Source organism: Gorilla gorilla, chromosome X (assembly GCF_029281585.2).
Source record: "Gorilla gorilla gorilla isolate KB3781 chromosome X, NHGRI_mGorGor1-v2.1_pri, whole genome shotgun sequence".
Taxonomy (NCBI): domain Eukaryota; kingdom Metazoa; phylum Chordata; class Mammalia; order Primates; family Hominidae; genus Gorilla; species Gorilla gorilla.
Window position 1 is genome coordinate 47,988,802 of NC_073247.2, and position 25,912 is coordinate 48,014,713.

A 25,912-nucleotide genomic window follows, 5' to 3' on the forward strand; every position below is an offset into this window, starting at 1 on the left:
TTGTTGAATTGATCCCTTTACCATTATGTAATGCCCTTCTTTGTCTCTTTTGATCTTTGTAGGGTTAAAGTCTGTTTTATCAGAGACTAGGATTGCAACCCCTGCCTTTTTTTGTTTTCCATTTGCTTGGTAGATCTTCCTCCATCCTTTTATTTTGAGCCTATGTGTGTCTCTGCACGTGAGATGGGTTTCCTGAATACAGCACACTGATGGGTCTTGACTCTTTATCCAATTTGCCAGTCTGTGTCTTTTAATTGGAGCATTTAGTCCATTTACATTTAAAGTTATTATTGTTATGTGTGAATTTGATCCTGTCATTATGATGTTAGCTGGTTATTTTGCTCGTTAGTTGATGCAGTTTCTTCGTAGCGTCGATGGTCTTTACAATTTGGCATGTTTTTGCAGTGGCTGGTACCGGTTGTTCCTTTCCATGTTTAGTGCTTCCTTCAGGAGCTCTTTTAGGGCAGGCCAGTTGGTGACAAAATTTCTCAGCATTTGCTTGTCTGTAAAGTATTTTATTTCTCCTTCACTTATGAAGCTTACTTTGGCTGGATAGGAAATTCTGGGTTGAAAATTCTTTTCTTTAAGAATGTTGAATATTGGCCCCCACTGTCTTCTGGCTTGTAGAGTTTCTGCCGAGAGATCCGCTGTTAGTCTGATGGGCTTCCCTTTGTGGGTAACCCGACCTTTCTCTCTGGCTGCCCTTAACATTTTTTCCTTCATTTCAACTTTGGTGAATCTGACAATTATGTGTCTTGGAGTTGCTCTTCTCGAGGAGTATCTTTGTGGCGTTCTCTGTATTTTCTGAATCTGAATGTTGGCCTGCCTTGCTAGATTGGGGAAGTTCTCCTGGATAATATCCTGCAGAGTGTTTTCCAACTTGGTTCCATTCTCCCCGTCACTTTCAGGTACACCAATCAGATGTAGATTTGGTCTTTTCACATAGTCCCATATTTCTTGGAGGCTTTGTTCGTTTCTTTTTATTCTTTTTTCTCTAAACTTCCCTTCTCACTTCATTTCATTCATTTCATCTTCCATCACTGATACCCTTTCTTCCAGTTGATCTAATCGGCTCCTGAGGCTTCTGCATTCTTCACGTAGTTCTCGAGCCTTGGCTTTCAGCTCTGGTTATTCTAGTTATACATTCGTCTAAATTTTTTTCAAAGTTTTTGACTTCTTTGCCTTTGGTTTGAATTTCTTCCTGTAGCTCGGGGTAGTTTGATCATCTGAAGCCTTCTTCTCTCAACTCGTCAAAGTCATTCTCCATCCAGCTTTGTTCCATTGCTGGTGAGGAACTGCGTTCCTTTGGAGGAGGAGAGGCGCTCTGCTTTTTAGTTTCCAGTTTTTCTGCTCTGTTTTTTCCCCATCTTTGTGGTTTTATCTACTTTTGGTCTTTCATGATGGTGATGTACAGATGGGTTTTTGGTGTGGATGTCCTTTCTGTTTGTTAGTTTTCCTTCTAACAGACAGGACCCTCAGCTGCAGGTCTGTTGGAGTTTGCTAGAGGTCCACTCCAGTCCCTGTTTGCCTGGGTATCAGCAGCGGTGGCTGCAGAACAGCGAATTTTCGTGAACCGCGAATGCTGCTGTCTGATCGTTCCTCTGGAAGTTTTGTCTCAGAGGCGTACCCGGCCGTGTGAGGAGTCAGTCTGCCCCTGCTGGGGGGTGCCTCCCAGTTAGGCTGCTCGGGGGTCAGGGGTCAGGGACCCCCTTGAAGAGGCAGTCTGCCCATTCTCAGATCTCCAGCTGCGTGCTGGGAGAACCACTGCTCTCTTCAAAGCTGTCAGACAGGGACATTTAAGTCTGCAGAGGTTACTGCTATCTTTTTGTTTGTCTGTGCCCTGCCCCCAGAGGTGGAGCCTACAGAGGCAGGCAGGCCTCCTTGAGCTGTGGTGGGCTCCACCCAGTTCGAGCTTCCAGGCTCCTTTGTTTACCTAAGCAAGCCTGGGCAATGGTGGGCGCCCCTCCCCCAGCCTCGCTGCCGCCTTGCAGTTTGATCTCAGACTGCTGTGCTAGCAATCAGCAAGACTCCGTGGACGTAGGACCCTCCGAGACAGGTGCAGGATATAATCTCCTGGTGCGCCGTTTTTTAAGCCCGTTGGAAAAGCGCAGTATTAGGATGGGAGTGACCCAATTTTCTGATTTTCCAGGTGCCATCTGTTACCCCTTTCTTTGACCAGGAAAGGGAACTCCCTGACCCCTTGCGCTTCCCGAGTGAGGCAATGCCTCGCCCTGCTTCGGCTTGCGCACGGTGCATTGCACCCACTGTCCTGCACCCACTGTCTGGCACTCCCTAGTGAGATGAACCCGGTGCCTCAGATGGAAATGCAGAAATCACCCATCTTCTGCGTCGCTTGCGCTGGGAGCTGTAGACCGGAGCTGTTCCTATTCAGCCATCTTGGCTGCCCCCTTCGTAATGTGTGATTTTGGATTGGTTCCTGTGACACAAAATAAAATAGCTGTAAGAGATATTATTGGGATTATTGGAAAATTTAAATATAGACTAGATTAGATAATAGTATTGCATAAGTATTAGATTTACTGATTTTGATAATTGCACTGTAGTTAGGTAGGAGAATGTCCATGTTTGTAGGAAATATATACTGAAGTACTTCTGGATAAAGAGGCATCATGTCTGCAACTTACTCCAAAACACCTTTCCTCCCCAAATAGAATGATTGAGCAAATGTGGCAAAATGTGAACAGAATATTACCATGGGTAAATGGTATATGAGAATTTTTGTACTATTCTTAAAACTCTATGGAATTATATACAAAAATTATAGGAATAAAAATAAATTCAAAGGGATGTTATTACTAGATACTGGGAAACCTCACAGAATTAAAAAAAAGAGCGACGTAAGACTCAGGGCAGCATGGAAACCTTGAAAACTGGAAGTGAAAACTTGATGCCACCAGAACAATTCTGATCTGGACAGACTTCTTTGACAGAGATAATAGAAACCTGGAACTTTAGAGCAAGAAAAGACTTTTAAGATCCGTTTCATGAATGAGAAAACTGACATCCAGACAGCTAAAGTAACTTGCCCAAAGATAATGAATATAGTTTCCACTTGCAGACATTTAAGATTCCTTTTCCTGTTGATTTTTAAATGGATACCCAAAGTTTGTTCTCTTTCTTACACTTTTAAGTTAGAATATGAGATGAAGTAAGGACAAAATTAACAAATAATGATAAATATGCTGTAACATGAATATATATTCTGTAAACAAATATCTAAACATTTCCCCACACACAATTAACATGTTCTCCCCCCAAATTTTGTCCTTAAATGTGTATAATAAATATTTAAACATTAAAAACCATAGGTAAGCATAGTCATTTTGTATCATTTAACACACCTGTCCCTATCCCCACCTTCCCCTTCCCCTTTCCAACCTCTAGTATCCTCTGTTCTACTTTTTATTTTTATGAGATCAACTTTTTTATTATATAGTTTGAGATAGCTAGAAAGAGGATCTCAAACATTCCCAACAAAAGAAATCACAAATGTTTGAGATGATGAATGCTAATTACCCTGATCTGATAACTATATTTAATATATATATATAAACACATCACTATGTACCCTATGAATATGTATAGTTATTACTTAATTAATTTTTTTTTAACTTTTAGCTTCAAGGGTACATGTGTAGGTTTGCTGCATAGGTAAATTGTGTGTCACGGGGGGTTTGGTGTACAGATTATTTCATCACCCAGGTAATAAGCAATAGTATTCAATAGGTAGGTTTTTGATCCTCGCTCTTCTCCCTCCCCCACCCTCAAGTAGGCCCCAGTGTCTATTGTTTCTTTCTTTGCATCCATGTGTACTCAATGTTTAGCTCCCACTTATAAGTGAGAATATGCAGTATTTGGTTTTCTGTTCCTGTGCTAGTTCACTTAGGATAATGGATAGAGCCTCCAGCTCCATTCATGCTGCTGAAAAGGACATGATCTCATTCTTTTCATGGCTGCATAGTATTCCATGGTGTATATGTACTACATTTCCTTTATCCAGTCTACCATTGATGGGCATTTAGTTTGATTCCATGTGTTTGCTATTGTGAATAGTGCTGTGATGGACATACATGTGCATGTGTCTTTATGATAGAATGATATCTATTCCTTTGGGTATATACCCAATAATGGACTTGCTGGGTCAAATGGTGGTTCGTTTTAAGTTCTCTGAGAAGTCACCAAACTGCTTTCCACAGTGGCTGAAGTAATTTACATTCCTACAAGCCATGTATAAGCATTCCCCTTTCTCTGCAACCTCACCAGCATCTGTTAGAAAAAATAACTTTTTAAAAAGCTTAGGTAATTGTCTTTCATGACAATCTTATATGAAAGTCAGCTAGAAATTTGAATTTCTTCACTTATTATATGGGTAAGTACAGTCTGTCCTCTTCCATGACATTTTTCTCACCTCGTAGAATACATTGACTCTCAATTGAAAAACAATGCTAATCTAGACAATTCTTAGAAATGTCCCTCATGATGTGGAGCGACTGTGATTGCAGTCCATTTAAAAAGTATAATATCAAGCATGGGGGGGTGCCTAGAAGCCATCTAGTCCTGTCTATTTCTTTTAAAGGTGAAGACTGTTTGCACTTGGTTACTTAAACACTCTCTTCATCTCTTGCACCTGTTTCACAGTAAGGAACAGATTTTAAATGGAATATTATCTATTTGCATATATTGAAATAATAGTTATCTTTAGATCACTTCTGAAGTAGTATATTTAGAGAAAGCCAAGCATCCTCTAAGCATGCTTTCTACAGTTCTATATTACTTTTGGTTTAGAAAAGGCCTTTGTGTAGTGATTAGACAGTCATATTCAGAGCTGAGAAAGCAGCCTTGACCAATTATCTCCACAACAGCTTTGGAAATAGAATGCAAATCCTAGCCAAAGGATCCTAGGTGGTGGAGCGCAAAATTGAATATATAGTGGCATAGTGTGTGGCAAGAGGCAGTGCATTTTTGAAAAAGGAATTAAGTGTGCCTTCCATCATCTGTGTTCAGACATGATCATGAATGGCTAACATAAATTTTCAGACAATATGGATTCCTATAGTTCAGTGTGGTGACGGACACTATTGCCGACCAGAGCTCTTTTTGCCACGTTGTCCTTACTAATATAACCCTACTTTTATTTGACATAGCGATTTTTGCCAATAATTGCTTGATTTTTCAGCTTTTCTTTCTGTCAGGTTTGCCATGTCATATAATACTAGCTAATGACATGTCAGTGTAAATATGCTAGGGTATTCTGGGAAACCTTTTGGTTTCCTGATAAAAGAGAATACATGCGCGTGGCCCCTTCCTCCCATTTCTTCCCACCTTGAATGTAAACATGGTGTCTGGAGTTGGCAGCAGCCGTTTTGTGCCTATAGTCCACCATGAAGTAAGGAAGTGCAAATTGTGTCATCCTGGCTCTGACGTCACAAGTCACTAAGCAATATCAGCAGTCAGCCAGTTTCAGACTTTTTGTTACATGAGAAAAATGACCTGTTGTTTGATTAAGCCACTAGAAGTGAGATTTTCTATTCATTTAAGTTAAACACATTCCTGATACAAATAGAGTAGACCCTTCTGGGAATGTCTGCCTAGCTCAGAATAACCCCATTTCTCTGTGAAGTTTCGTCCTACTTCTCCTCTCGGTGGATCATTGCAGCCATCTTGAATTAGTTGGCCCTGCTCCTTCAGCTAGAGTGGATGCCATTGTGTAAACACACCTGAATGAGGCTGAACCTGAATGAGGCTGAATGTATCAGATTCTCCCAGGAATTTAAAATTGGGTTTCAGTAACTCTATTTGATCCTGTAATGTGACTAAAACTTAGGGATATGTTTAAACTTGGAATGAGAGAGAGAGAGAGAGAAAGAGAGAGATAATATGATGGGAGGTCACCTTCAGCCACAGAAAAGTAGAGAAAGAAGACTTGTAGAAAGTGAAAGAGAGGTGAGACCCATGTCACCAAGAGAGAGAACACTGGCTACAGCCTGGAGGATTTCTGGGTCCAACCATTGGTTCCTTCTTGGTCCTAGCTGCCCTCAGGTTTCAGGAGCTGACTCAGCTTTCTTCCAGATAGGGGGACAGGCAAGGTTGTGCCCTGTATAAAGGCACCTGGTCAAAAGGGCAGGGGAAGTGAAATCCAGTCATGGTGTTCTGGTCACCAAGCCCTGGCTTGAGGGTGTATCAGCCTGGAGGTAATGTGCTCTTTTATGTAATTCCTCTTCCCAGTAGGGTGTGTACTTTTTTCTATTTCCAATAGTGTTAGGAAGACCCTACTTCAGGATACCTAGTAAAGTTGGTGCCTCCTACTTACAACCAAAGGGCCTTGACATTCAGACAAAATGTATTAACAGACAGCTAAACTATTCATTCTACCATATAACAGATATGCTGTTCAATACCCTGATTTATTTTTGCTTTTTTATAAAAAAAAAGAAGTATAGTTTACATATAGCAAAATGTACAAATCTTAAGGGTATAACTCAGTGAATTAACTGTGCATTTCATACATCTATTAACCAGATCAATATACAGAGCATTTCCATCAATCTAGAAGGTTCCTTTATCCCAATGAGTATCATTCACCCCACACACCACCCCCAAACCCCCAAACAGGTAGGTAACAACTTTTCTGACCTCTATAACCATACTTTGATTTTGAACTTCATAGAGATGGAATCATACAGCAAATACTCTTTTGTGTCTCACCTCTTTTTTTCATTGTTCATGACATCCAGCCATGTTGCTGCATGTATCAGTAATTGGTTCTCTTTTTATTCTTAAGTAATAGTCCATTGTATGAATATACCATCATTTATTTATTCATTCTGTTGACATATATTTAGGAAGTTTCCAGATTTTAACTCTTATGGATAAAGCTGCTGTACACATTCTTATACAAATGGGCCTAGGCATTTATTTCCCTTGGACATTGATGCACTGTAATAGATATCCATATTATATATATATATATATCCATATATACATACATATACACACACATATATACATGTATGTATATATATGTATGTGTGTACCTACATACATATACACACATACATATATATACATACATGTATATATGTGTGTATATGTATATTATATATATATATATGTAACATGCATGTATGTAGGTAAATTCTGTCTTGAGTCGTTCCTTCACATTGTAATTGAGAGACCATATTTTTAAAATACTGCTTCATGACCAATTACATATCTAGTGAACATGTTCTCTTTACATATTAAACATGAGGCTACTCAGTATCATGGGAAGCCTGCTTTGGTTTATTTAAAAAGTGGTAAATGGTCAGTAGTATTTTGTGTTACAACTAATGAGGCAAACTTATAGTGAGGGTACCTGGCATTAAGCTTATAATTAAAAGTCTAGTCTGTGACTAGGAATATATCCAGCTGTGCTACATGAACCACATGAGATTAAGCTCAGTTGCTTGTTCTAACCACCTGTGCTATTTGCAATACTAAATAATGCAGGATTTGCTATGCAAAGCCCTGTAAAGCAGTGTCTGTGTCCCAGCATCACACGTGGAGCTTTTTTTAAAAAATGAGTGTCTGATTCTTCTCTCTCACTTCCCCCAAAGTCTTGGTCTAGATTGAGATCTCTGTTTGTTTGTTTTGTTTTGTTTTGTTTTGTTTTAACTCACCATGTAATTATGTGCTATAGCAGCTGGCCATTTCTTTCATATGTCCATCCTTACAATTTTGGCGATTGCCTTCAGTTGAATTCACATTGGAGACTATGAATGAGTTTTATCTCCTGTTAAACTTTCCCCAGGCAACACGAGATGACGGTACACAATTCACTTAATATTGATTACTTTATAAACATGCCCTCATTAAAATAATAACAAATTATGGACAGTGGCAGAATAAGACACATTTGGCAAAATAAAACATGGAGCATGATATGAGTTTATTCAGACTACCCCACTAGTATGTTATATTAGGCTGTTTTCACACTGCTATAAAGAACTATTTGAGACTGTGTAATTTATAAAGAAAAGAGCTTTAATTGACTCACAGTTGCACATGGCTGGGGAGGCCTCAGGAAACTTACAATCATGGTGGAAGGGGAAGTAAGCACTTATTTACATGGCGGCAGGAGAGAGAGCACAAAGAGGGAAGTACCACACTTTTAAACCATCAGATCTCCTGAAAACTGAGATCTGAGAACAGCAATGGGGAAGCCCGCCCCCATGATTCAATCACCTCCCACAAGGCCCTTCCCCCGACATGTGAGGATTACGACTTGAGATGAGATTTGGGTGGGAACACAGAGCCAAACCGTATCAAATGTAATCTCCATAGTGGCAGAGACTTTTCTCTGTTTTGCTCACTGATGTTCTCCTAGTAAGCCATAGCAGGGCTCAATAATTATCATAGAATAAATCTTTGTCTAAGACAAAGACCTTAGTTACTAACTTACAAGGTTATAAATCCTGCTTTGCCTACTACTGGTTACACATCTCAGTTGCTCATCTCAGCCATTCCAGGGCCAGTAGGCTCCCCAGCTGCATTCATTTGACAGTGACCATTTGAAACTTGTCAAAGATTAAATCTAAGGAAGAGACTTTGGGGAACTTCTTACCCTTAACAGATTAAGGGTGTCAATTTACCTTCTCTCCTCTTCAGCCATAGAGCCAGCTCCCCCGAAGTCCTCTATTCCTTTCTCCTTCCACTAGGCATAAAACAAAAATTGAATCTGGCCATGGTGTCACTTTTGTTCCTGGTAGTTAGGGGATGCAGATGGTGGTGGCAACTCCCTTGATCACACCTTCATGCTCTGGTCACCTCAAATATCCTTTTTAGATATGCCATTTACATAGAAAATGATTCTATCTGAATTTTATATTCTAGCTCTCCTAAAGATTACTGGTTAAAATTATTAAAAGAAGCCAGAAAAAGAGAAACCAGAAATATTTTCCCTTTAAAAATAACAGAAAATGTCAACATAACAAAACTGCTGCTTTGGACATGATCACACAGAGGATGGATTCCCTACAGTACATAAATGAATAAGGGGAGAAGGATGGAAACATATATGTCCATTTTATTTCATATATATATATATATATATATATATATAATATATTTCCCAGAAAGGACCTGGGAAGTTACTTCATTTTGCAGATGAATACAGTGAAGCCAGAGAGGTTAAATCCCTTACTCAGGGCCATATTACGACAAAGCTAGAAGTTCTGAATTTTCCAACCATGGTTACCAGACCCCCCACATACCCCGTAGCTTTAGGTTTCAAGTTATACACAGAAAAGGTACCATTCATGGCCCAACCAGCACTATATCACACTGCTTCCTCTACATCCAAGGAATACATTTATTAAAATGTATTTTAAGGTACTAAAGGAAAAAGGAAGAAAGATCTAAGCAATTTTAAAGTATCTCTGCCTTCCCTTCTGCAATTATGACCTTCAGGGCATCCATCAATCCTACAGGCCCATGTCAAAGAACATGGGAAAAGATATCTTTTCAGCTTGTTCTGTTGAAAGCATCTAGGTGAAAGAGCTATTAAGCCTTAAAATGTCACAAATTGTTCAGATATTGTTCAACCAGGACCATTTTTGTGAATACCTCTCCGAGATGATGACAAAATAGGTAGTACATAATAGAGTCACTTGAGTGGAGGGAACTGTGGCTCCTGGAAAAGAAGATAATTGCTTCATAGCACTTGGTGCTGAAGCTCCCACAGGCCTCCTCTTTGTCTTCCCAAAGTGACTTTTAAGGATTTGAGGATCTACTGTCATGGTGACGGATTGGAGGGTGTCCATTGCCCCTGACCTGAAGCTGGATAAGTGGAAGAAATAGGGAGGTCACCCAGGGCAATGGCAGCAAAGAGTGTTTTCTATTCTTTGTCCCTGGGCTCTAGGATAGCACTTAACGAGAAAAATCAATTGCAACCTTGTGAGTGCAGTCAGAACTGGAAACTGCATTTAAATTTGCCTACTCAGGCAGTCAGCCCCACTTTAAAGAGCTTTAGAGTTAGAGATTTCTGTGGCAACAGAGGTGCACGTGGGCAAAAATTGTTTTGCAGGGTAGTGAAGGCTAGCAATGTTGTTAGATTGGCACTTTATGGCTGCCCAGTTTATGTGGGCTTGGCTGTAAGTAACCCAATGAACAGTGACTTTTTAAAAAGGGATTAGATTTTCTCTTATAACAAGAGTTTGGATATAGGTGGTCCTGGTTGTGGTACAGATGCTCAATAATGTCCAAAAATCCCAGAATTTTTCTTTCTCCTCCATCATTCTCAGAATGTTGGCCTTTCATTCATGTGCTCATAGCTGCAGAATGCAAATTGGCTGCTACTACTTCAGGCCTCACATATACATTCAAGGCAGCCAAAAAAAAGGAAAGGAAGATAACAGCCATGTATGTCCATTTTATTTCCATGTTTTATGAAACAAAAAGCTTTCCATGAAGCTCCTGCAGATTCCTCCATTGATAAGTGAGGCCACATAGCCAACCCTAGCTACAAGGAATGCAGGGTACTTGGCAAGGGACAATGGGATTTATATGTTTGGCTAAGGCTAATTACTGTCACTTAGGGCTAGACACAATTGCCAGCCTAATAAAACTGATATTCAGTTAGCAAGAAATAAAGGGAAAAGAGATGTCGCTAACTAATAGTGTAAGCCACTATGAATTCAGAATTGGCCTTTCAAAATAGGAAGGGCATTTACTGTATATTTGACAATAAGCAACTATTCATCCCCATATTTCTATACTCTCTAGTACATTATCATGTAACAAACAGGCACTTGAACATTTTGAACCATGGTTTGAGAATACTGTAATGTCATACTCATTTAACAGTGGCTTAGAGAAAGGTATGATGTGAAATAGTCAACAAAGCATTCAGCCTTAATAATGTCGTCATTCACTTTGGGTACATCAGGAGACTGACAACTGCAGATAATTCAAGTAACTGATGCCAGGAAGCTACAAAGTGTTCTAGTCCTTTAAGCTTCCTATTAGGAAGAAAGTACATAAGAAAATAGACATATTGATAAAATAAAATGCCTAGAATAGGACAAGTTGAACCTGTGTTCTAGTTTCACCACAAAAGACTTTTTGCCTTTTCTCTAAGAAATTAAACTGCTGAAACATACTATCATGTTCACATTAAAGAATTACAGCCCAAATATATATACAGTATATAGATTTATAAATGTCATAAAGACTTGAATCATAAAATGCTATATGTGAAAGACACATTAAAGACCGCCTCAGCCTGACTTCTTATTTTTCCAGATGAGGAACTGAGGTCCAGAGAAGTTGCATGATTTGTCTAAAGTTATATAGTTAGTTTGTATCTAGAAACCAGATAAACTTGGGAGACATTTTGAAAGAGCAAAGGAATGTCATTTTGGGAAAAGTGGGACAGAGAAGGCTGCAAGTGTGGTGATGATAAAAGTAAATACACAGACATGAAGGGTCATACATTGCTAGTTTATGAATTATAAGTTAGAACAATTTAGGAATGCAGGCTGACATAAGCTGGTCCTTGGGTGGAAGATGAGGTATAGGAAGTAGGCAACAGCATGGTTATTTTATGAGAAGTATGCTGAGCTCAAACCTCCAAGGCCTGGAGTTCAGTCACTATTGGACTTCAGATGTCCCTTTTCACTATAGCTTGCAGGCATTGTGCATATGCTTTATGCTAGGAACCGTGCTAAGTATCTTATATGAAACCCTTACAGCAACCCAGTGACGTAGATCTTATTATCGCTACTTTTTACAAATGAGAAGAATGAGGCTAAGAAAGAATAAGTAACTCACAAATTCACACTACTAGAAAGTGGTAAAGCTACGTTTGGAACTCAGGTGTATCTTACCCCCAAGTCCCTGTTTATCACCATGCTATTCTCCTTTTTATGTTCAAAAACCAGATTCCTCCAATGCTTTGGAGAACCATAGAGCTTGGAACCTAGAGGCACCTTAGATGTCACCTAGTACAGTGCTACTCAAGAGGTGCTTTTCTGGCCAGGAGCATCACCATCACCCAAGATCTTGTTAGAAATGCAAGACCTCAGGCCCCACTCCATAGCTACTGAGTCAGAATCTCTGAGGGTGAGGCCTGGGAAGCTGTGTTTTAGCAGGATCACTAGATGGTTTTTAGGAACACTAACATTTGAGAAGCTGTGGCCAGTGAATAGTTACTAGTCCAGCCCCTTTATTTTAGATGAAGAAATGGAGGTCTGATGACTTAACCATGGGTATAGTGCCAAAGGAGCCTCAAGCCCTGATCTCCTGATTCCTAGTCCCGTGCACTGTCTGCTGTGTTCTGTGGTTTCCTCATTAGCTTCCCACAATGTGCATTGGTGCCTGTGTTGGAAACACTGGATGGCATTTAGTAGACTTCTGGCCTGACCCAGCATGTTCATTCATGTGCACATCAGGTTTCTCCTTCCATTCCTCCATGACTCAGACCAAAGGCATTTCTCTATACTCGGGAGGTCTTTTCCATATTTTCCCTGTAGCCCTCCTCTTCTTCATTATCATAATCATAGTATTATTACTTTGCTTTTTAAAACTACTTTTGCATTCATTCAGTATTTCATGTCAGCAGTTCTCAACCTTGACACTCTTTGTAATAACGTGGAGAGCTTAAAAAGGATACTCATCCCTGGGTCCCACGCCCAGAGAGTCTGATGTAATCAGTGTGGGGTGTGGACAGGGCATTGGGATTTTTAAAAGCTCCCCAGGTGATTGCAGTATGCAGTCAAACGTTGGGAACTGCTTTTTCATAAGAGTCTCATTATTACCTGAGGAGATAGGTGGGGCAAACGTAATCCTGTTTTTGTAGATAAGGAAGCTTGTGCTCTGAGACATTTAGTGTCTTAGAGGAAAGAGAATAAAATCATCTAGTGACAGTTGGTGCAGACTGGGTTACCAGCTCCTTCTAATAAATCTTTAAAGCCAGCAGTCAGGCTGTAAGAATGGGGTAAAACCTGTTTTTCTTTTCTGGTTTCTAGTGTTTTCTGGGTTTGTGTTTCTTCACATGAGAAGGGAAAAGAAACAACTGTGAAAAGGTACTTGGGACCAAATGTTTATAACTGAAATTCCATGCTGAATCCCTTTAATGACTGGAGGATAATCATCAACTAGAGCAACCTGCTTCCTATTCCTCATAGCCCAGCATAATAATGATCAGGGAGCATCAGGAAAACCAGATGGAAGGGACTTGCTCATTCTGCACCAGCACACATGCCCCATTTAGAGACCAGTTAAGAAAATAACAAACCTGGCCACACTGGCTAAAAGAGCTCCTCAGTGGAGCATGCAAATATGGACATGTCTGTCTTACATGCAGAATATTGGAAGAGAATTTCTTATCGTTGCTGTGTCCCTTTTCTGGGTAATCTGATCATTTAAATGATAATATGCAAAACTTTTGCTTGATGCTTCCTCTCGCTGCCTTGAATGTCGTTGGGAACTTCTATTGTTCCTTCAGTCTAACTTCTCACCTTTTCCAAAAGAAATCCTCTGCTGCAACCAGCCTCTCTATTTTCATAATCCTTTGCTACTTCAAGTGTGGTTGATGAACCAGCAGTGTCAGCCTCAGCATCACTACTGTTGTAACAAGGAGCTTGTTAGTAACAGAATCCTGGCCCCATCCTAGACCTACCGAATTAGAATCTTTGTTTTTTATCAAGAGCCCCAAGTAATATGTGTGCACCTTGAGGTTTTTGAAGCATTGCCCCAATACACAGGACTCTCCCCATCATCCAATAGGTTAAAAATGCTCTCTTCCCCATGCTTTCATTTACCCACTTCCTACTTGTCCTTCAAAGCTCAGCTCATATTCCTCTTCCTCTGTGAAACCAATATTTACTCCATTCACGTTACTCCTTTACGGTACTACTTTTAGGATTTAAATGAATGCTGAATATTTCATTATTTAAATGTTTTGCATGTCTACTTAGTCTCATTATTAAGATTCCATGTTTCTCCAACCTAGCATAGGCTTTGCACATAATACTCATGAATTATTCAGTTTGTCAAGATCAGTTTCCTACTTGAAGGTTTTTCTTTAGCCCTATTTTGTATCTTTAAGCTTGCTCAACACCTTTTCTGCTCATGATGTTCGCTGGAGGTCACTATGCACTGTAAGAGTGCTCATGATGTTCTTCCTCAAAGAAGCTCCTCCAAGTTTCTGTCTTCTCAATACCTTAAGTAAATCTTTATCTGCTACAGAGATTTCCTGAAAGGCCTGGCTCTTTCTCGTAACCTAGTGGATTCCAAGTGAACTACAACCCCAAAGAGATATAGGAAGTAAAAATTTAACCACTTGTGAATATTGACTTTGTATAAACAATTTCTCTAACTTTTAAATTTGAAATAATTTGGACTGGGAATTTTAAAAAATAAGTTTAATTTTGGAGATGAGATGTTATACTACTCTGTTCTGGTGCCCATAGGAAACTCAGGATCCTTTTCTGCTGTTTCATGTGGGACAGGCCACGTGGTGGTATCTCTTTTGCTGGTCCCAGACCCTGAAGCAAGAGACACCTCTGAGGCTGCCATCTTCTTGAGTTCCAGGCAAAAGGGAGGCACATATCCTAACAAACTGTAGATCCTCAAACCTGTCTGGAGGCCTGTTGTAAGACTCCTAAGGCTTGGCATGATGGGATGGAGGTAGGAAAGCAGGAAAACCACACTCACACTGACTTTCAACTTCTGGTTTCTTTTCTATGTCAACTCATCCCACCTTGAACAGCTTGTATCTCCATCCTGAGTTTACTCGGAACTATCCTTCAAATCCATTGTTTTATGGTATCAATTTTAAGTATTAAAAATACCCTGGAGGCTGGGTGTGGTGGCTCACACCTGTAATCCCAGCACTTTGGGAGGCCGAGGCGGGCAGATCACGAGGTCAGGAAATCGAGATCATCCTGGCTAACAGGGTGTAACCCCGTCTCTACTATAAATACAAAAAATTAGCCAGGCGTGGTGGCGGGCGCCTGTAGTCCCAGCTACTTGGGAGGCTGAGGCAGGAGAATGGCATGAACCTGGGAGGCAGAGCTTGCAGTGAGCTGAGATCATGCCACTGCACTCCAGCCTGGGCGACAGAGCAAGACTTCATAAAAAAAAAACAAAAAAACCCAGGATCTAACAACCCAAAAACTTTTTTCTTTATTGTTCATGCGTATCAAAAGTCATTTGTCTCATTCCAGTAGCTCTAACTTTAAAAAAAAAACATACAAAAAAGTCATTTTGATGTTTATTGGGTAGTCAGATGGCTTCTTTCTCTAGGCAGAAGCCTATCCTACCAACAGGATGATGAGGCAAAGGATTGGGTGAAATAAATTGCTGGGCGAAAACATTAAGTTAATATCAGATTCTTACTCTGTTACATATATGTTTGCTGTGATATCAGAGTGACCCTGCATTCTATGCAGATGGGCACTCAGGGCATTTTGGACTCTTGCATGATAATGTTGGTGGTGCTTAAGCAAGGCCTAGGGTGGGAAGTCTAGCACCTCCTTACAGTTGTTTCAGATTCTGTAAGGGTTGCCTGTCAGGTCAGACTTAGAACTGTACTTCTGCAGTAATAATTCATTGTCACCTTAAGACGCATATTCCGTATATTGTAAAAATGTTTCCTTGGGCTCTACCCACTTCCAAAAACGTGTTTGGGGTGGTTTACAACAAAAATTCACAAATACAGTGAAACCATTAACCATTCAACATGGATTAAGGTTTAAGAGGTAAAATGTTTATAGCAAAACCCCTAGGGTAAAGGAAGTTTCTGCACTAAGCACAGGAATTAACTCTGCCTTTTGGCCCTCAAGACTAAGACAAACTCTCACTTCACTTTGTTAGGTGGGCTATAAGGGTAGCTTATCACTTGGGCCTTCATATAGAGGTGTTAGAAAACTGTGAACAATATCTTCAACAGCAGTTTTACAAAAACTTGTCTTTTTTAAAAAATCAACCTTTCCTTTATATAGAAACCAAAGCCACGATAGTCATAGTTAGAAAAAATAATCTGTGGAAAGCCAGATTTATATACTCCAGATATACAGTGTTGTCAGGACCTAACCTAATATTGGGAAATTTAAATAATTTATAGCTAATGTATCTTAAGCCAGTGCTTCTCAAACTTTCATGGGCATATGCTACCATCTGGTGATCTTTTTAAAATTCAGTTTCTTGGCTAGCCATGTGCAGAAAACAGAAACTGTACCCCTTCCTTACACCTTATACAAAAATTAACTCAAGATGGATTAAAGACTTAAATGTAAAACCCAAAACCATAAAAACCCTAGAAGAAAACCTAGACAATACCATTCATGACATAGGCATGGGCAAAGACTTCATGACGAAAACGCCAAAAGCAATTGCAACAAAAGCCAAAATTGACAAATGGGATCTAATTAAACTAAAGAGCTTCTGCACAGCAAAAGAAACTATCATCAGAGTGAACAGGTGACATACAGAATGGGAGAAAATTTTTGCAATCTACTCATCTGACAAAGGTCTAATATCCAGAATTTACAGGGAACTTAAACAAATTTACAAGAAAAAAACAACCCTACAAAAAGTGGGCAAAGATATGAACAGACACTTCTCAAAAGAAGACATTTACATGGCCAAAAAACATGAAAAAAATTTCAACATCACTGATCATTAGAGAAATGCAAATCAGAACCACAATGAGACACCATCTCATGCCAGTCAGAATGGCGATTATTAAAAAGTCAAGAAACAATAGATGCTGGTGAGGCTGTGGAGAAATAGGAAGACTTTTACACTGTTGGTGGGAGTGTAAATTAGTTCAACCATTGTGTAAGATAGTATGGTGATTCCTCAGGGATCTAGAACCAGAAATACCATTTGACCCAGTAATCCCATTACTGGGTATATACCCAAAGGAATATAAATTATTCTACTATAAAGACACATGCACATGTATGTTTATTGCAGCACTATTTACAATAGCAAAGTCATGGAAACAACCCAAATGCCCATCAATGATAGACTGGATAAAGAAAATGTAGCACATATATACCACGGAATACTATGCAGCTATAAAAAGGAATGAGATCATGTCCTTTGCAGGGACATGAATGAAGCTGGAAGCCATCATCCTCAGCAAACTAACACAGGAACAGAAAACCAAACACTGCATGTTCTCACTCATAAGTGGGAGTTGAACAATGAGAACACATGGACACAGGGAGAGGAACAACACACACCAGGTCCTTTTGGGGGATGAGGGGCATGGGGAGGGAACTTAGAGGACAGGTCAATAGGTACAGCAAACCACCATGACACACATATACCTATGTAACAAGCCTGCACATTCTGCATGTGTATCCCAGAACTTAAAGTAAAATAAAACAATAAAAAATAAATTAAAACAAATAAAATTCAGTTTCTAATTCACTGGGTCTGGGCTGGGGCCTGGGAATTTGAATTTCTATCAGGATACCTTTACTGCTGGTCCATGGACCACACTTTGAGGAGCAGATACCTCTTAGAGATATCAGAGGTCTCAAATGGGCTATTGACAGAAGTTTGACTACAGATAATTTAAGACTGGACAGATAATTCTGAGTCCTCCATGACTCAGACCAAAGGCATTTCTTTATACCTGGGAGTTCTTTTGCTAGTTTTCCCTTTAGCCCTCGTCTTCATCATTAGTATTATATTGTATTATATTATTATTACTTTGGTTTTAAGAACTATTTTTGCATTCACTTAGTATTTTATGGCAGTAGTTCTCAACCTTGACCACTCTTTGTAATCCACTGGGGAGCTTAAAAAAGATCCCGGCCAGGCGTGGTGGTTCACGCCTGTAATCCCACCACTTTGGGAGGCCAAGGTGGGCAGATCGCCTGAGGTCAGGAATTCGAGACCAGCCTGGCCAACATGGTGAAACCCCGTCTCTGCTAAAAACACAAAAAATTAGCCAGGTGTGGTGGTGGGCACCTGTAATCCCAGTGACTCGGGAGGCTGAGGCAGAAGAATTGCTTTAATCCAGGAGGCGGAGGTTGCAGTGAGCCAAGATCGTGCCACTGCACTCCAGCCTGGGTGACTGAGTGAAACTCCATCTCAGGGAAAAAAAAACCCCAAAAAAGTCCCAATGCCGGGTCCCATGCCCAGAAGAGTCTTAGCATGTACCTTATCATGCACCATAGATGCAGGTATCTTTGTTATTTTGAGTGAAAGGATCTATTATGGTAGGTAGGAAAACTGATGTGTTTATGTGAGGGATGAAGTGACAAATGAAAGGTTTGGCTTTATATTCATGACTATTCTAGTTAGGCTCTTTTTGCAAGAAACTGAGACTCTCAAATGACTAAAAAGAAAGGGCGGAGTATGGGGGTGGGTATTGTATGGAAAATTGGTAGGAAGCCCTAAAGGGAGTAGCCCTAAACTGTTAGGAAGAGGGAGCTATAAGGACGAGCTACTTTTCTTTAACTTTCTCTCTTGGTATCATTGTTTCTTTTAGCATATCTGCTGCAGTCTCCTTTCACTCTCTTTTTTTTTTTCTCTTTTTTTTTATTATTATACTTTAAGTTCTAGGGTACATGTGCACAATGTGCAGGTTTGTTACATATGTATACATGTGCCATGTTGGTGTGCTGCACCCATTAACTTGTCATTTATATCTCCTAATGCTATCCCTCCTTCCTCCCCCCACCCCAAGACAGGCCCCAGTGTGTGATGTTCCCCACCTTGTGTCCAAGTGTTCTCATTGTTCAATTTCCACCTATGAGTGAGAACATGTGGTGTTTGGTTTTCTGTCCTTGAGATAGTTTGCTCAGAATGATGGTTTCCAGCTTCATCCATGGCCCTACAAAGGACAAGAACTCATCCTTTTTTATGGTTGCATAGTATTCCATGGTGTATATATGCCACATTTTCTTAATCCCGTCTATCATTGATGGACATTTGGGTTGGTTCCAAGTCTTTACTATTGTGAATAGTGCAGCAAGAAACATACATGTGCATGTGTCTTTACAACAGCATGATTTATAATCCTTTGGGTGTATACTCAGTAATGGGATGGCTGGGTCAAATGGTATTTCTAGTTCTAGTTCTTTAAGGAATCGCCACACTGTCTTCCACAATGAAAAAAACCGTTATTTAAAAAATTAATTATTTTATCTGTGCGGTTATGCCTTTAACTTGACATGCAGTTAAATTTGTTTCATTTTATGACTTTTTAAAGTCTTTAGAGTTGGCAATTTTGTTATTCTTTATAGTTAAGTTTATGTTTTTTAACTAATTAAAAGACTTACCAATATTAGAAAACAGAAATAATGTGAATGTGCACACTCACATTCTTTTTATTTGTGTCCTTTTTCCTAATCCCTCTTTACTGACATAATAAACTTTCTTTTTCTGGTTTTTGCAAGTTTTTTTTTTATACTTGAAGTTCTAGGGTACATGTGCACAATGTGCAGGTTTGTTACATATGTATACATGTGCCATGCTGGTGTGCTGCACTCATTAACTCGTCATTTACATTAGGTATCTCTCCTAATGCTATCCCTCCCCCCTCCCCCCACCCCACGACAGGCCCCAGTGTGTGATGTTTCCCTTCCTGTGTCCAAGTGTTCTCATTGTTCAATTCCCACCTATGAGTGAGAACATGTGGTGTTTGGTCAGTCTCCTTTCACTCTCACTGCTGGTCAGTCTCCTTTCACTCTCACTGCTGGGTGGTTTTTTCTGTTTTTCTCCATCACAGCCCCTGCTTACTCCCTGTTGACCTCAGTTTATGCATGGACCCATTCCTGACCTGTCTTCAGCAGCAGCTGGGATTGCTGACAGCTTCATTTTTTTTTTTTTTGAACATGCATTTCAAATTGTTGAGAGGAGGAATTTGATTGGCATTGTATGCCTTAGGACACTGGCACACCCAAGACTTAGTTGCTATTCGCATATTCAATCAGTGCTGATGGGGGAGGGGCAGGAGGTGTTTGATGCCTAGAAAAAGAGATACAGCTAGCAAAGACTGCCACTTCCTGTAGGTAGGACTCTTGCCTTGGGAAGGAGTCAGTGGTGAGGCCAGCATTCTGTGGTTTGGTCCTTTTTATTCACTTTTTTCTTTAAAAGAAAGTCATCTCTCCTCTGCATGGAGGTAGTTCAGTCATAGCATGACTTTCAGGCAGAGCCAAGAAATATAGTATGAGCTTTATTGCCCTCTTGTCTCTTCATACTCAGAGGCCAAACCAATAGGAATATTTCACAAGGTCAGTAAAGTGAATCAGTTAAAGTAAACAAAACAGTTTAAACCAAACCACCTCAGATTTGCTTTGTATTTTTGAGATATCTTAATTTATTTTAATTCAATGTAAAAAGAAAAGAATCTATTCCATCCAAAATATCAACAAATGCATTGATCTTAGGGGCTACAACTACACGAGAGGGAATAATTTGGGTTTGTTTGGTGAAGGCCTGATGGCCAGGGAGCCCCGCTCTGTCATTCCTAGTCATTTTTGTTCCCCCACCGGAAATGCTGCTCCCTCATTCCCAGGATCTCAGAGTGTCTCAAAAGCACAGAGGCCATCTTTGGAGGCAGTGGGTGTGCTCATGCTTGTGCTCCTGTGTACTAGGGGCAGAGAGTGGAGGGATCTTTGAGAAAGCAGACACAGGAGAACAAGCTCAAGCCCTTACCCCAGAATCTCAACTCCCTTCTTCTTTCTGTACTGTTTGTTCGGGGGCGAAAAATACTCTTCCTCAGTGTTCCCCACACACAGGCTTTTAATGAGCTCTGTTTTTAGTTTTTATTTGCTGATCAATAAACTGAGGGTAGGTCTTGTCTGTTCCCAGAGATAAAGAACTGCATGCATAACTGGTCTCTATCCAGCCGAACAAGCGCCGGTTTCTCTTTGTTTTTCACAGTGTTTCTGAGAGATAAGAGGAAACCACCCAGACATGATACATGACCATGGGAGGTTTTGAAATAATATTTTATAAACTCATTCCCTATTCTAAGCTGTGGATTCGGGATAGAAAGAAAGGGGGAGGGCACCACGTATAGCATAAGTTGATTTTTTTCTGGGTTAAAAATAAGCAGGCAAACACACACGTACACAGACATGCACACACACACACAACATATGAATAAATGTTCAGCTGGGGAAATAAGCCAGTTTTCAGTTATAGGCATGAAAGTCAAATAGGAAAAATTTTAGTAGTGCAAATGAATACGTCCCTGAAAATTCAGTGACTGTTTCCTACCACAAAAACTTCCTCTGTCATATGGATTCAAAATCAATATTGAGCAGAGCCAGATATATTCCCAGAAGACTATGGGATTCAATCAGGATAGAGTCCAATTAAGTGCATGCCCTTCAGGGCTTTTAGCAGGTTTCTGAGAAAGAGGGGTTGATTTGAGACAAATGATGATGCAAGATTTTAAGTAGTGTAAGACTAAACTTAAGATCAGTTGGCACTGATAAAGGCACAAAGAGTAAATGTTTTCAATACCAAATGAAAATTATGGTAGCAATTTGAATGGTTGTATTTAATCATTTAGGAGAAATTTGCTATTAAGCTAAGGAAAGAAGACTTGGGGCTGATATGATAGGACAGTGGGGGATACAGCATAGGAAGATAGGGTCTTCAGGAATGTCTTAAGTGTACTTAAGACACTTAAGAGACAGAGAGAGTGGTTAATAAAAGGGAAATTTAAGTTGAAAGCCATGACATCATTATTTCAGCAAATAGAAAAAAAAAAAAGAGAAAGTAGTCTTACTGAAGCCGAGTCCATCTTACCTACTCTGCATTACTGTTTCTTTCTATCTCTAGGCTCATGAGCTTTAGTTGCTCTATTGTAGACTCTTGTCTATATCTCATCTCCAGTGCTGGATGGTAACTTGCCTGTAGGGAAAAAATATGTCTCATGGTTTCTCAAATTTCTCCACAACACCTAGTGTGGGACCTTACTGGAATAGTAGCTCAATAAATGTTAATTGGCAGAATTAATTAATGAATAGTATCCTCATGAAGTAATTATTTTTCCAAATTAAATGCTAGATTTGGGGAAACCAAAGCTGGATTATATTTTTTCCTTCTAATACCAGGTAAATCAGAGGAGCAATTTATGAATAAATCATTAGAAACTTATTTCAAAAGGAATTGGCTGGTCTAATGCTAGATATTGGGTAGGAAAATTAAATGTGTCAGTTTTAGGAGAGAGGCCAAAATCCCACGGATTTTTTATTGATCCCAGATTCATTCAATCAGACTAAACTTAGATGTTTTTTAGTTTTGGTTAATCTGACCAGTACGTTTCCTGTGCAGGTCTACCTTTTGGGAAGATTGGCTTCATGAGAGCACAGGTTCTGTCTATCTTGCTCACTGTCATATCTCCAGCATCCAGAACAGTCTTGCCTGGAATGTAGTAGGGGCTTAAGAAACAATCGTGGAGCGGAGGGAAAGAGAGGGATGGAGGAAGCGAATAAAGAATGAAGGGAGGGAGGGCTCTGAATTTCATACCAGTTAAACTGTCACTTATTTACTCACTCATCGGTTGTGAAGGACCCCCCTCAGATTCTGTGTTAGGCACCAAGGATACCAAAATTATGAGGTGCCACAGTGTTTGCTCTCAAAGAACTGATAGTCTAGTGAGAGAGAAAGAGAGAGCTCTAACACAACAGAGAGAGATCTAACACAACAGTGCTGTGCAGCAGAGCAAATGTCACTGTCATAAAGGGAGTGTGCTGAAGGGAACATCTAATTTGTCCCAGGAAGGGCAGGATGCAAAACATATGGCTAACCTGAGCAGAATCTTAATAAATGCAATGATGCTTTGAAGGCTTGAGAACCTTTTAATCTCTATAGTCCTAAAACCGACTGTGGACAGATTGAATACAACATGGAAGACTGCAAGTCATTACATTTTAGCCATTCTCTATTCAGGGTCATTTTGATATTAGAAGTTATTTTGTGTTGACACTATTGGACTTTGGTTTCATTCAGGTAGTACAAATGCCTACAGTGAGTCTGTCATACTGCAGCTTATCACAGAATCATGGCTTTATAAGTACAGTCTTTATAAGCACAGTCTAAATAACACAAATTGAAGGTCCGATGTTTGGGCCAGACCTACACCGTACACCAGGAGTAACAGCTTTGTTAAGCATAATCATTTAGGACCACTATTTGTTCTTTTCTGAGCAAATCCTTGTTCCTGTGACAAGGATTAATGATATGACAGCCATAAGGTAGTCTTTGTATTTTATAGCAACCTATAGCTGTAAAGGTGTGTGTTTTCCACCGAAATGGCAAGTTTTCTAAAGAGGGTAGGTTTGACAACTTGACAGCAAAGGAAGAATCAGTGGTAAAACAAAGAATAAATTTTCGTTGACTAAGTTTATTTACATATAGTACAGGATTCTGTGGATATGATGCTAGACTTCTTAAGCAAGAAAATTCAGTGTCTAAGGAAAAAGGAGATCCTGCTTTGACTTCTACTTCTGGATTTCCTTATTCAGGTGCTGACTCCAGCACAGATCAAGTCAATTTGTCAGGCAATTCTGGACTCTGGGAAGCAGTATGCCATAAAGAAGAGGAAACCATTCCCCCTGATGTATTCTTACTATGGAACCGAATACTTGGGTAAGTGAAGGTGTTTGCATGGGCCTGTAGGATGGAGAAAGTCTCTAATATAATACCAAATAAAGGCTGGAAGATTTTGTTTTTGCCATAGGTCATTACTATTCATTTAATAAGAAATACTTTAAAATTTTCTTTAAAAACCTATACCGATACATAACACAAATCACAAGTTAATATTTGTTTTCGTAGTCTACCTGACAGAAATGTAGCTATTTTAACAATTACTGTCACTAAAGACTAATATCTTTATTCTAGATTGTAAGCTCATTGGCCTGATTTTGCTGAAACATTGTGAAAACTTTTCACACGCGATTGAAAATAGTGCCTCTGCATAGGGAAGTAGGATTCAGCCACTAATATTTTAAAGTTTTTAACAGTAGTGTGTTTATAACAGACTATTGAATTGTAATGGCTAATGGTGAGCTCTGGGCCATGCAAAAAAAAAAAAAAAAAAAGGGAAATTAGTTACTCTTCTTTTGAGTCCTTCAGTGGCTTACCATTACTACTGAGCAAGATTTGCAAGGCCCTTTATGGACCACCTGCCTCTTTCTCTAGACTCAAACTTTATCTTTACCCTCCAGGTTCTGTCCAGCATAGTCTCCCACATGCAGTGTTCTCTTTCCACCTTTGTCCATGTTCCTTTTGCCTAGAATGCCCTACTTCCCCCAACCCCTTTATCTATCTGTAATAATTATACCCAGATTTCAAGACTCTGCTCAAATATCATTAATCTGCTGAAAAATGTTCCGTGCTTTTGGAAAAAGGGTTGTTGAATCCTCTCTGGAGAAAGATTCACAAGTTTCAGGTTTTCTCCCAAAGCAAAACTGGGTAACATGCTGTCATCCTGCGTATACTTCTATTGGAGCCCTTATTACACTGTAATTAGTGGCTTACCTGCCTAACTGCCTGAGCAGGCTTTGTACACCTTCAGGATGGGAACTTTCTCTCATTTATCTTCATGATTCCTAGACCTTCACCACAGAGCTTGCACATAATTAGGGAACCCAAATGAATGAATGAATAGCTAATAAACAACTTCAATGAGTTTTCTCAAAGAAATTTTGTGTCTGTTTAAGTTTCCCCAAAATCAAACGCTGAGACAAGGATTTGGGTGTAAAAGGTTTATTTGAAAGGTAATTTCAGAAAGTGTTGATAGAGATGTGGAGAAATGAGACAAGAAAGAGAAAGAAGCTAATTGAGTGTGTAATGATGAGCAACTGTGGACAACTGAGGCTCAGTTCCCCTAGGGAATCTTAGAGACTTTATAGAACACATCTCAGAATCGTTTCACCCAAGGGGTGAGGAAGCTGGGGTATTCATCCACCAACTGTCTGCTTTATTGATTGGCTGCTCCTAGAGGTATTAATTCCCTAGCAATTCTGTCCTGCCCCTTTGGGCAGGGTATACTCCTGTGGCCAGAGAAAGCCTCAGGCAAAATGATAGATGCTTGAGATATGAAGCGGGAGCAAAGATGCATCTGAATGGTGAGTGTAGATGAGGTGATGAGCCAGGGCACTGACAGTGTCTGCTGTAGTCCCCTAATCTATTCCATTCATTTTTCTGGTTTTATTTTTTGAGACAAGGTCTTGCTCTGTCACCCAGGCTGGAGTGCAATGGTGTGATCATAGCTCACGCAACCTCGACCTCCTGAGCTCAGTTGATCCTCCTACCTCAGCCTTCCAAGTAGCTAGGACTACAGGTATGCTTCAGTATGCCTGGTCAAATTTTTATCTTTATTTTATTTTTTTATAGAGACAGGGTCTTGTTATGTTGCCCAGGCTGGCCTTGAATTCCTGGCTTAAGTGATCCTACCACCTTAGCCTCCCAATATTTTTCAGGTTTTCGTTACAGAAATTAACATTCTGGCTTTTTACTTATATATAGCTTAAACTAGATTTCTATCTAGTGCATAAATATTTTCCTGAAAAGCAAGCTTTTTTCCCCAACAATTTTGAATCCAGCAAAATAAAGATATTTTCAAATTTCATGATCAGATTTTAAGAGCAATAGAAATTTTGACTAAATACAAACTGTAAAGCTGTTTCCAGGGAGTCAAGAGTTCTGAATATGGCAAAGTAAAAGATCCCTGAATGCAAAAAGAAAGCTTTAAACTTATAGAGTTGAGTTTAAACAGCAAGCCATCAGAATATATTGACCCTAGTACTGCCCACTAATCGGGATTCCACTAACTGGGAATGAGTGAAAACTCCTAGAGGGACTGAACTTTTACCTTTGTTAAGCTAACTTCTTTTCCAAAGGCAGGTTCAGGCCTTTGCTAGTT

At 39.8% G+C, this 25,912-nt stretch overlaps 1 protein-coding gene across 1 annotated transcript in view; it reads left to right on the top strand.

Annotated features, from left to right (window-relative positions):
• The window catches only part of LANCL3 (LanC like family member 3), a 113,684-nt gene that overhangs the window by 61,645 nt on the left and 26,127 nt on the right, over positions 1–25,912 (top strand). Inside the window, exon 2 of the mRNA XM_019019657.3 lies at positions 23,508–23,631. Within this exon, the coding sequence (XP_018875202.2) occupies positions 23,508–23,631 (124 nt within the window). The remainder of the gene's footprint in view (positions 1–23,507; positions 23,632–25,912) is intronic.